Genomic DNA, 12100 nt, shown 5'->3' with positions numbered 1-12100 from the left:
AGGGGGAGGTCTTTAAGCAGTGCAGCTTCAGAGGACGAAGCCTTGGGAGACTGCCTTTCTTTGACACACGGAGGAGACAGCACACGGACACGGCTCCCTCCACGCTGAGAGCTCACACAAGCTGAGAGTTAATGCATAAATGGTATATTCAGCTGCTTCCCTCCAGCTTCTCATTAAAGTCATGCCCTTCTCTCTGCAATGTCCAGAAAGAGCAGACGCTCCGTGCCTGGTCTGGAGGACCTGGGCTACAACAAGCTGCGATGGCTGTCAGTCAAGGCTTTCCACGAGGTTTGGTGGTGCATACCTAGGTGGCTTGTGTTCTTGTTTATCATTACAATACTAGTTCCACTATAAGTTTGAAGGCGAAAAGGTACTGGGATGGGTTTACCCATGGAAACGACGAAGGTCCAGCTGCCTTCGATGCCAAGGAGATGCACGGCTTATTAGACCATGTGCACAGACATCTGTGAGGAAGAGCCCTGAACTGCGCTGTACTGTCTGTTGTCACAGGCGTTGGCCGTCTGCTGGTTGCTGGAAGGAGGGCTGATCATGTGCATCCCGTGATCCATTCCTGTGGAAAGGTATTGCCTCTCTCCGAAGGCCCCGCTGGACGGGGAAGAGCAGAGTAAAGTGCTTTGGGAGGTGGTGAGTTTCTCCGGGCTCGCCGCCAGCCTGGGGGAAGCAGGGAAATTGTATCCATAGAGGTTGTAGGGATTGTGCAGGGAGAAGGCGTTGTAGGAGCTCTGCTGCATGTGGCCACCACCGAACATGTGTGAAGAGGAGGAGGTGGAGGCAGGGCTGCCTGCTTGCATGACATACTGAAACTGGGAGCTGGGGAAGGACCCCAGCTGGCCACTGTATGCCTCCATCTTGCTGTTGCTGGGCAGGGAGGAAGGAGTCGGCATTCCTGAGATCAAGGATGGAGTCCTCTGAGGCATGAAGGTTTCAGAGGGCTGTGAGGCAGAAGCCGTGCCACTCTGCAGCCGGTTGTAGCCACCGTCGCTCAGCCCTGGGTAGCTCTGCAAGGCGGCCATGTTGCTTCTGGCACACGGGGGATAATCAGACAGGTTGAGGTTGCACAGCTGACTCTCCCGGCAGCCAACGTTGAAAGTGTTGGGGGCCAGATGAAAGGCTGGAGGGGAGCAGGATGGAGAGAGAAGGTGAGAAGAAGCAGAGGGCGACGGGGTCCCCGTGCTGGAGGTGGTCGGGGAGGTGCCTGTGCTGCCTCCTGCAAAACAAAACACATGGGAGGATGTTCAGAGCCCACAACCACATCTGCAAAACGAGACAGTCTCATTAAAAAACAGCTTAGTTTAATAAAGAAACAAGGGTGGTAAAATGGCCGCTGGAAAACTTTCTTGGCAAGAGCCCTCACTTTATTAATAGCATCCCTTGGTCTTTCCTGCTGATTTTTTGTTATGATTTTGTTTTTCAATGGAGGTTTTCTTCCCTTTGAAAATAGGAGAGGGAAGCAAGCAGGCCACAGAGCAATCGAAGGCAGTGGGAAGATGCAAGGAAGCTCTGCTCCACCGGTCAAGATATCTGCCATTTCCAGGCATGTTTATCTTGTCCATTCAAAAAAAAAAAAAAAAACCCTCTTGTTTCCCTCTCCTGCTCTGCAAAAAGACCACCAGTCAGTGGGCTGCATGGCCCCACTACAAATATGCTTTATCATCCTCTCTGGGGGCTTGTGGCGGAAAGCGGCTGAAAGCATGTTGGATTTCTGCATTGTCCAACAGTTTTTTCAGATGGTTTGTGATGCACTGATACTGATTTAAACCAGAAGTAACACTAAAATGAAGGGACACAGTTTCAAGCTATAGCCTGTTCCACCAAGCAGAGAAAGGGGATGTGTCAGGATTTTCAATCATGTGCTTTAACTTTAAAAGGGATTCCATATGTTGTACCACTGGTGTTAACAAAATATTGATATATATGCATGTCGGTAATATCAATGTATTATATATTATTTATGCTATGAATGATATAATTGATTATTTTGCACGGCAGGGGTGCTCACATGTTCTGACCTGGGAAAACGATACTGCGTAATGCTACCAAGAACAGTAACAAACTGAAAGTAAGTGATATGAAGAAGCTGATGGCACAATTGTGAGCTTGAGAAGAGATTGTTTATGGGCAAAATTTGGAGTTAGAGGAAGCTTCCTTGGTCAACCAGGAAAATCAGTTCTGTGCTGAAGGAACGCAGTTTTCTGGTGTGAAACATATTTTTTTTTCATTTGAATGATTCCCTTTGCATGAGATCCCGTTTCTGTATTAGGGTAACTAACACTGAATCATAGAATCGTTTAGGTTGGAAAAGACCTTTAAAACCATCAAGTCCAACTGTTAACTTCACACTGCCAAGTCCACCACGAAACCATGTTCCTCAACCCCGCATCTACACTTCTTTTCAATACCTCCAGGGATGGTGACTCAACCACTTCCCTGGGCAGCCTGTTCCAGTGCTTGATAACCCTTTTGGTGAAGAAATTTTTCCTAATATTGGCTGCCAACTGGATTTAACTCCATTCACCACAACTCTTTGGGCCTGCTGGCCTTCCAACCAGTTTTTTACCCAGTGAAGTTTTTACCCCACCTGTCCAAGCCATGAGCAGCCAGTTTCTCCAGGAGGATGCTGTGGGAAACTGTGTCAAAGGCTTTACTGAAGTCTAGGTAAAAAACATCCACAGCCTTTCCCTTATCCACTAAGTGGGTCACCTTGTCATAGAAGGATATCAGGTTAGTCAAGCAGGACCTGCCTTTCATAAACCCATGCTGACTGGGCCAGATCACCTGGTTGTCCTGTATGTGCCATGTGATGACACTCAAGATGATTCGCTCCATAACCTTCCCTGCCACCAGGGTCAGACTGACAGGCCTGTAGTTCCCCAAAGACTCTTGTAAAAGGAGCAAAGAGGTGCTGGTGAAAAGATTTGACCAGGGGATAAGCAGAACCAGAGGAACTAGGAAGACAGTTGGTGAGGCAGCATTTTGGGCAGGCTAGAAACTTACAGGTGAGAGGAAAGGGACTGGAAAAGAGGGCGTTAGAGTGGGCAGCTGAAATTTAACCAAGGTAGAGATTGCACATTGAGGATCTAAAGTGAGGGACAGCTTTCTCTTGTGTTGCCTTGTAGAAAAAATCCAGAAGGATTTTGAGACCAGGCCAGGTCTGCTGCAGTGGGGGAGGCATTGAATGCAGTGCTGCTTGATGAAAAGAGAATAGGTGATGGTAATGGTTAAGAGTTGCACTAGAAAGACAGGTTCTGTGTCAGTATATGATGGTGAGAATGTAAGTGAGATTATATCTCAGTACAGGAAAGACATGGACCTGTTGCAGCGGGTCCAGAGGAAGGTCACAAAAATTATCAGAGGGCTGGAGCATCTCTCCTGTGAAGAAAAACTGAGAGCTGAGGTTGTTAAGTCTGGAGAAGAGAAGGCTCCAGGGAGACCTTATTGCAAGATTTAAATACGAAAAGGGGGGTTATAAGAAAGATGGGGACAAACATTTTAGTAGGGCCTGTTGTGATAGGACAAGGAGTAATGGTTTTAAACTAAAAGAGGGTAGATTTAGGCTAGATATAAGGAAGGAATTTTTTTACTCTGAAGGTGGTAAGGCACGGGAGCAGGTTGCCCAGAGAGGTGGTAGATGCCCCATCCCTGGAAACATTCAAGGTCAGGTTGGATGGGGCTCTGAGCAACCTGATGTAGTTGAAGATGTCTCTGCTTATTGAAGGGGGGTTGGACTAGATGACCTTTAAAGGTCCCTTCCAACCCAAAGTATTCTATGATTCTATGATAGCTCTTTCTAACACACCTAGAATGAAACAGAATGGGGCATTAGAGTGAAAAAAAATAACTTTGAGACACTAAAAATATTTGGGATTTTTTAATTTACAAAATTTTTGAAACAAGAGCCAGAAAAAAAAGAAGAAAAACAGCCTTGGATAAGCACAGCCTCGGATAAGCACAGCCTCATTCCCATTACCAACCATGGGGATGAATGCTTATTGCTAAGCCACTGACTCCTTTTGACATTCATTCAGAAGCACAAAAGAGAAACATTAAGTCAAATCACCCTTAGAATTAATGAGGAAATTTGAAGTTTCAAATGGCATCATGGGCTCTCTATATTCCCTTCTTGACAACACTGAAATGCTCAAACTTGCTAGTGTATTTTTGCTCTAGAGTTCAAAGACTTTTTGTGTGAATTTCTAATTTAGTATTTATTTTAAAAGGTACACTTCCTTGGTTCATTTAAAGTCTATGATAGACAATCTCTGGCTAATTTTGTTGTGGTAAGTTAAGATGGTATCTCCTCCAGCTTTCTCCCTGTCTCTCTGTTACAGGTTGTCAATACTGCAGCAAGATAGGCAGAAAGGAGTGTCTGCCTCTGCACAAGTAATTTCATTGCAAAGTCTATTTTGGTTGAAATTGCTAATAAAGGTAAGTTTGAACTGAGGTGCACAACTACAGACACACATTTTCCTGTTAGCCCTGCACTAAAGAGGATAACCTCTGACAGAGAGGGCAGGCAGACAGCTGAGTTCATATATCATCACTTAGCTACCAAAGCTCAAAATACAGAGGTCACATAATCACAAAACAAATACAGCACAAAGTGAGATGTATTTAACCCGCAGTAATTCCACACTTGATTCTTTACACCACATATTTCATGAACAAACTTCAGACAGTGACTTACGTGCTGACAGTGCCTGGAGAATAAGTAAAAATACATATGTAAAGATGTATGAGCATTTAATGATCTGTTTGAAATAAAATATGTACAATAAATTATTAACTACAATGTCTTCATTTCAGTCTTCCTTTACCCCACAGTTAACCTTTAAAAACTATGCAAGAGAAAAGCACACACACCAATTACCTCAAGCATTAGGTTTTAAACATCTGCTAAGGAGTTACAATCGAGTCGTACCCATAACTGAGGCTTTGACTCCACAGAGAGTAGAGATCTCTGATTAGCAGTTACAAGATATTCTCAATGGTTCCAAAACTGAAACACTGAATTGCACATTTCAGGTTACCCCAAAAGAGGGACTATCCCTATTTGTAGGCCAACAGAAAAACCCTGAAGTGACAACACAGTAATTAGGAAACAAAGCAAAACCAGATTTTTTTTTCTTTTTCTCCGTAACTTTAAAACGAGAGATGGGTTTAAAAGGAGATGAGAAATCTGTCAATGGGAGCAAATGCCAGACCTGATGAGTGTCTTTCAAGAATGCTTTGCTGCAAACACCAACGATAGGCACAGGACACACCACACTTCAGCTACCACAGAGCATAACGCAGAAGCCTGAAGTTCCTGATCATCTGCAGAATAATCTTTACACCTTTAAGGGGAACGGAAAACAGTACAAAGCAAGGCCCATCTCAGCTCACCCTCTTCAGAAGGCAAACAGCTCTACTCTGAACGATATTTCTGATCCATCCTTGCTGGCAGCACTAAGTGCGGGCCAAAAGCAACCTGGACTTTTGTGCAGTTATAACTTGGACCGCAGTAGTTACAAAGTCAGCCAAATACCCTTAGAGATGGCAGTAAGCCCAGCAAGTATATCCACACCATTCTACAGTCTCAGATACACAGATGTATATGTCGTTTTAATGGAAGGCATGGATACGAACCAATCTAGTTAAACTGATACACAAGGCTATGTTTAGGTCTGGTTTAAGTCAAGTGAAACCACATTTAAGGAAGAACAAAATGAATCGCTCAATAATTCTCCGCTTTTCCTTTTCTCTGCTCCATATTGCTCCAGAAATAATTGCCACCACCAATAGCATTTACTATGAATGTCACCGTGTCTCTCACCTCCACACGTATCATGATTCCAGAGTGATTAATTACTGTTGTGTCCGGCCTTCTGAAGATCATTTCTGGCCCTGCATACATCAGTCCCAGGTATGTGCAGTTAGCACGTCACATTTGTATAAAATGAAAGGATCGTCACTTCAGCCCCCCTTCCTTTGTATCTGAACCCTGCCCTGCATGGCAGATGAAAGTGTCCATCCTCACAGTGTCCTGCCGTTATGTCCAGGGCTTAGCCAAGCACTGGTGCCACCCTGGAAGGAGCCTGCTCTCTGTCTGGGCATACAAGTGATAACTAAGTTGGCGTTATCAAAGGGACAGAAGCATTTCCTAGGAGCGGGAGTGGAGAATCAACTAGAGCAAGAAAGGTCAAAAACCGCATCTGTTGCTCACCCAGTGGCTGGCCCAGCCCAAACCATGACATGGACCAAGAAGTGAGAAATCATTGGTAAAGAGGGGAGATGGGAAAAAGAAGAATTAAATCATGGTGTAAGACAGGGAAACACTGTGGAGAGGGTGGGATGTAAATGGAAACCTTCTTCCCCGCTCCAGCATTCCATCTTGTGAACACCATATAGAAATGGTGGCAGTGCACCAGTGTCAAATACTCACCCACAAGGTTTAGGGAAGAAACTACAGCTTCTCATCTGGATATAAATAAGAACTGCCATCAAAATTTCATCTTAAGTAGCTTATGACTAGTCTTTCCTTCCTGTCACCTGTGTCCTTCTAAGCCTTGGTAACAGTGCTGTCCCTCTATATGTTCCAAATAAACCCTTGCTTTTGTCTTTACCTAGACTGAGCTTGTGTTAAGGATGCTTTCAGGGTAAACTGCAAGCCCAAACATACCCAGTCCAGGGGTATGATGTGCCATGGGGCTGCAGCATTCTTGAAGCATTCAGCATGCCAGGGTGTCTGAAATGCAAAGGGGTCCTCTTCCACACAGGGCAAGTCACGTAGAGAATTTCTAACACTGCAGTGTAGATGGAAAACACATCTGTCAGCAGCCAGCGTTAGCCAAGGCAGCTTTCTGGCAACAGGGAGATAGGGGGGAGAGCATCAGTGCCAAGGGAGCCTGAAGCAATTGTGCATGGAAAAATTTCTGGGATCTCTCTTATGAATGACACCACACTAGTCAGTTGACCCACAGCTTATCCCAACCTCCTTTATCTGAAAGGTTCACATAAATCACACTTTGGACTCAACTGCAGTGTACTTTCCTTGCTAATGTTTCCAGGCATGGGTTACTACCATCACCTGCAGTGCCTCCATACAAACCTCTCAGTCCTTGAAGTCCTTGCTTAGTGCAGAGGAGAGCAAGCGCGAGCTGAAGCTGCAGTCAGCACAAGACATCTGAACATGAGGGCAATGCCCTGTGCAACGGTAAAGTCTCATCAGACAGCAACAGGCAAGAGCTTTAGAGCAGTTTGGGCAATTTGATCACCACCATTATCTGACCACATCAGCAGCCTCCAGCTCTCGCCGTGGTTGGGCTCAGACAGTGATAACCCAGTATTCGCTGTATCGATAAGAACAGATGTGGCTGAGCTCAGAGCTTGTGCCTTGGCTTTCTAACAAGGATGGGAAGCGCAAGGTGATTTGTCTTAAGAATTTAAATTTTGATGTGTCAGTTAGCACTAAGTTAGCATGCTGTGAGTGCAAATGCTTCTTAAACAGCTCGGCCCACTTCCACCTACATGGTAGTTTAGCTTATCATGGCGACAGATATGGCCTGCAGGTTCAGCATGGCCAGCCTACGGCTCAGAGGCTGTACTCAGCCCAGCAGGACAGTGTCTGGCCCACAGCCTCAGCCCAGCCATCTTCTCCCACCTTCAGATGTGAGCAGGACCTAGTGCGAAGGCTAGATGCTTGGGAGTGATCAGTGCCCGGCCTTGCTGATCAGTCCCCTGGAGGAGCCACAGCCCCTCTTCTGACACACGCCCAACACGTCAGCATCTCCACCATGTGATAGGCATGTGTCCAAGCACCTGAGGGTGCGGGAAAGAGAGGCTGTGGCCACTAGTCATTCATCTGGCTCACGGTTCTCCTCCTGGTGCTTTGCTTGAGCTAATAAGCCCTCCTGAGAGGCAGTTTATATTCACTTGGGCACAGAGCCACGCTAATGCAGGTCTCCAGCTTTCCAAATGGAGCTGGCTGGGAGCTGGCATGTGTCTGGCCAGCATGGAGCACAGACAGAGAAGCCTGTCCATGCAGACGTACTCTAAGTCGCTCCTGAAAGGTCTGATTTTTGCGAAGGCTCTACAGACACGTACACATATGTAAAGAGAATTTCTGAACCATGTGAGAGACCAACTCTTCCCAGTTTTTTGCAATGTTCTACCCTTGGAGACAACAGTATATAAATGTGATGGCATGCATGCAGGAAAACAAATTTGAACAAAAAGGTAAAATTCCATTCCTGTTCTGTGCAGTCACACGTGCATGCACCCTAGGCATGGCTTATGAAACTTACTCCCTGTCTTCAAGTTACTGTAATTTCGGTTGCAGAACAAAATTAAGTACTTGCCTAAAGGTGGAAATCTGAGATGGTAATGAGGGAGGGTTTGTGCAGATCATTGGGTCATCTGACTGGTAGGTTATGAGGCCAGAGGGTGCCACTGTAATCATCTGATCTCACGTCCTTTTAGAGCCAGGCCTAGCACAAACCCGCTTCAAGCAGCACGTGCCTCAGTTCTGCTCAACACCTACTTGCATCTGCAGGTATCTAAATGCCACAAAATCAGGTGTCACTCCTGCTCTCACATACCATGACAACTTTTGCCTTGCAAGTATAACTGACAGCCTGAGATTTCTCTTTCCATTCCTAGTTTTCCAAAACTCAAACCCACAGCCTTCAGGAGGACTGAAAGATTCTTCATCACATCCTTCTTGCGCCACCACTACCCCTCTGAGTTCATCACTTTGGAAAACTAAACAGCTTTGGTACCTCTTTCTCGTCCTCTCACCAAGCAAGGGCAGGGACTCCTGGTTTGTGATGTGCTGGACTCTTTCTTCATTTTTAACCTGTTTCTAGGAATGAAAACTTTCCTTTTTCACGGGAATAAGAGCCATTTCTGTCTTTGCAGAGTGTAGCTGCCTGTTTTCTCTCTAGAGCCCTTGGCCAATTATCAAATTACGAATCCGCTGGTAAAATTTTTAACAGGCCCGAATGAGACCCAAAATCTACCGCATGCCAAGTCGCTGGGTTGGTAGGGGAAACATAAAGAGTGCTTTGTAGTTCTTTGAGATACAGCCCACAGAGCGCAAAAAAAGATGGTTGCAGCAATAGATTTAAAGGGGAAAGTATGTACTATATGGCACAAAAGTGAGGAATGAAAGGAAATTTTAAGGTTAGTAAATTATAGAGAAGGATCTTTTTTATAAGTTTGCCTCAAATTATGAGAATCACTGGAATTAATGGTAAATCTAGAACAACCCAGAATAATACTTTAGTTCCCTCCAGCTCTTACAGATTTCTGCAACACAAACTGAGCAGTCAGAAAGTTAGAGGTAAAACTTGCCTCAGTCATCCTCCGAGATAAAATTGTTCCAAGATCTAATAGGAAAAAACAACCCTTTTTCTAATGTAGACAAAACGTACAGTTCAGGACATGTGATTCCCATCTATATGCAGAGCACCAAGAGAGCTTTCCCAAAGGTAAGAGACAACATCCACTTCTCAGTCCCCTCAGACTGTCTTTAATACAAGGGTTTCTGCTCCTCATATAAACACATGGTATTCTTGGGCCAGCTCCCCACTGCCTCAGGAGAAGGCCTGTTGGATGGGATTTTCTGTCTTATGTGCAGACAGTTGTAACGCGGTGCACGCAGCACTTTCGTGAACTGTACATCAGCTCCTACAGAAACGTCTCCTGTTTCCCTTCTTCAAGTACAGACAGATCAAATCAACTCAGGCTTGGAGGATGATGAGCACCCCACTTTAGCGGGCAAAATTGCTCACCAGTGATAATTACGCACTGTTCCTTACATTTACAACCACCAGCTGGGCACAGACATTGACAAGGGGGTCACGTAATGAAAGCTACCCCAGGAGGTGACACTGAATAAAAACAGGATGCAGAAAAGGACCGTGGCACAAATCCTTCAGAAAGTCACAACAGAAACTGCTGCAACTTTCCAGCTGAGATTAACTGAAATTGTGGCGATTTCTTTGGTGTTGACAAATGTAAACTGAATTGCAAACCTCTCCTGCCATTCTTGATGGAGTCTGCTTTGGGTCAGCGCAGGCCCTGGAAGCTCCAGCACATTAAATGATAAAAAAATACATTAAATGACTACAGAACCCCAGAGGCACTGTGGTTCAAAATTTCTGAACTGAGGAACACTGTCTCGGTATTGTGCCGAGCTCAAAGCACACGCCACTTTTTCCTCGCGACAAAATAATGTGCCACTCTGAGGAAATTGTGCAAATCTTCAAAGTATCATTGTCCCTCTCCATTCATTGCTGGGAAATCTGATCACCGCCCATGAAATAATAGAGATTTAGGCTTCAGTAATTAGACTTCGGGGTAAACACCTCCAGGGAGTAACGGAGTGCTTCGGGCTCCTTTCAGGTCATCAAGGAGAGGCACAGACTTTGACTCTCAGCCCCGCATGTCACATCTGGGAGGGTATTTTAGCTTTTCGCTGTGAAAGATAAGACTTCGAAGCACCAGAAACACCCCTTCCCTAAAGAAAAACTGTCTGCAGCTCAACCAAGACGACGCTGGAACAATTTGTTCCCTGTTGCTTCGTTTAGATGAGGCAATCTACTAGCCATTTGAAGTATGCATCAGAAACCAGCTCTTGATCCCAATAACTCTGGCAACAACTCCTCTGTTTCCAATCTCCTCGTCAAGGTCAAAAGAATCAAGAAGATAATTGAGACCAAACCCAGATATCTGACCTCTGCCAATAGCCTAGACCGTTCACAACTGATTTTGAAAGGGAAGCAGCATCCAGATTTTCCTGGTGGCATTGCTGAGAGAATCGATGGCTGCCGTCAAGAGGCAAGTGGCCAAGCAGCTGTATTCATAGGGTGTTCAGCCTCCTTTGACATCAGCAGCTCCACCCTTTTGGGAGACCCTGTTTTGGGGATCTGGGATCTCAGATAAAGCCAAAAGGATCTCAACAGTTATTTGCTTCTTTCTGCATCAAGGCACCTCTGATGCCTTCAGATGAAGTTCTGGAGGGCTCAGTCTTCCCTCCATTTAACACCAATACACATTTGTGCATTCACAATACTGTTTTCAGACGGGTGCAATCAGGGCAGCTCTCTGAGCTCCACACCCAACACAGAGAATTGTATTAAACCAAAGAAGAAATGAGTAACAAATAGTACAGAAGAACTTTGGCAAGACAGGTGATGTCTGCCCAAAAAGGGCAATGTTTACAGACAGGGAATCTGGAAAAACAGCAACACCTCAGCTCAGGGTATCTGTCTCCAGTCTGCTGATACATCATGCAGCCTTAGGGTCTGTCTGGACTCATTGCTACTACAAGAAAACATCGTTCCTTTCCAGCAGTAAATGAGAAGACTGAACCTCTTCCATGCAGAGGAGAGGGAGCCTTTTGTGCATATCCTTGTTGACACAAGGGTGCAGGATTACGATGTTCCCTCTCAGAGGAAGACAGTAGGAGCTGTACTCAATCACCAGTTTGTACATGCATGCTGCTCCAGAGATAGCAGCATACCTGCTGATACCAGAGCTAGCAACAGCTGTCCTACCAGCAAGAAGCAGATCCCTCTGTGCCTCCGGTACCCTTTCAGACGAATTTCAAGCTCTTGATACTAATCTCAACGATCATTAAGGACAATTTTGCACTCTCTAACAGGTGGCCTCTCTACTTCAGGTCTCCAGTCCAAGATCAATACAGATGCTCAATTTGATGGAGAACGGGTTGAATCTACTGAAAGCAATTGGTACAGTTCAGCAAAGGCACCTATTGAAGCAAAGAAACCTCTTTTGAAAGGAAAGCTGCCTTGAGAACTCACCAGTCAAAGTGAAGATGTTTGACTCCTACAGATATAGTATGCACGTATCAAAACAGTAATTTAATGGTGAAGTAAAATTTTATGTGTTGTAAACCTGGTGATATACCACACCATGTGACTCTCATAGTCGTCCTGAAATTTTGCTTAGGAGTCAATTCTTTTTTCCAGCTGCCAGTGTACCTTCAGTTTTACTTCTTGCATAAACCATCAGCTTTTGCAGGAAGGATTGGATACTGATCACTATTCTAGTATTGTCACAGTTCCTTTCTAGTCTC

The 12100-nt window shown here is 45.2% G+C and overlaps 1 protein-coding gene across 1 annotated transcript in view; it reads right to left on the bottom strand.

Annotated features, from left to right (window-relative positions):
* Window positions 1-214: 214 nt before the first annotated feature.
* TBX15 (T-box transcription factor 15) overlaps window positions 215-12100 on the bottom strand; it is a 99772-nt gene continuing 87886 nt past the window's right edge. Inside the window, exon 8 of the mRNA XM_082498522.1 lies at window positions 215-1228. Coding sequence (XP_082354648.1) covers window positions 444-1228 — 785 coding nt within the window. The 3' untranslated portion in view covers window positions 215-443. The remainder of the gene's footprint in view (window positions 1229-12100) is intronic.

The sequence above is a fragment of the Vanellus vanellus genome (genome assembly GCF_965231255.1).
Source record: "Vanellus vanellus genome assembly, chromosome: 1".
Classification (NCBI taxonomy): Eukaryota; Metazoa; Chordata; class Aves; order Charadriiformes; family Charadriidae; genus Vanellus; species Vanellus vanellus.
The sequence above is the reverse complement of the archived record's forward strand: the minus strand, read 5'-3'. Positions and strand labels throughout refer to the sequence as shown.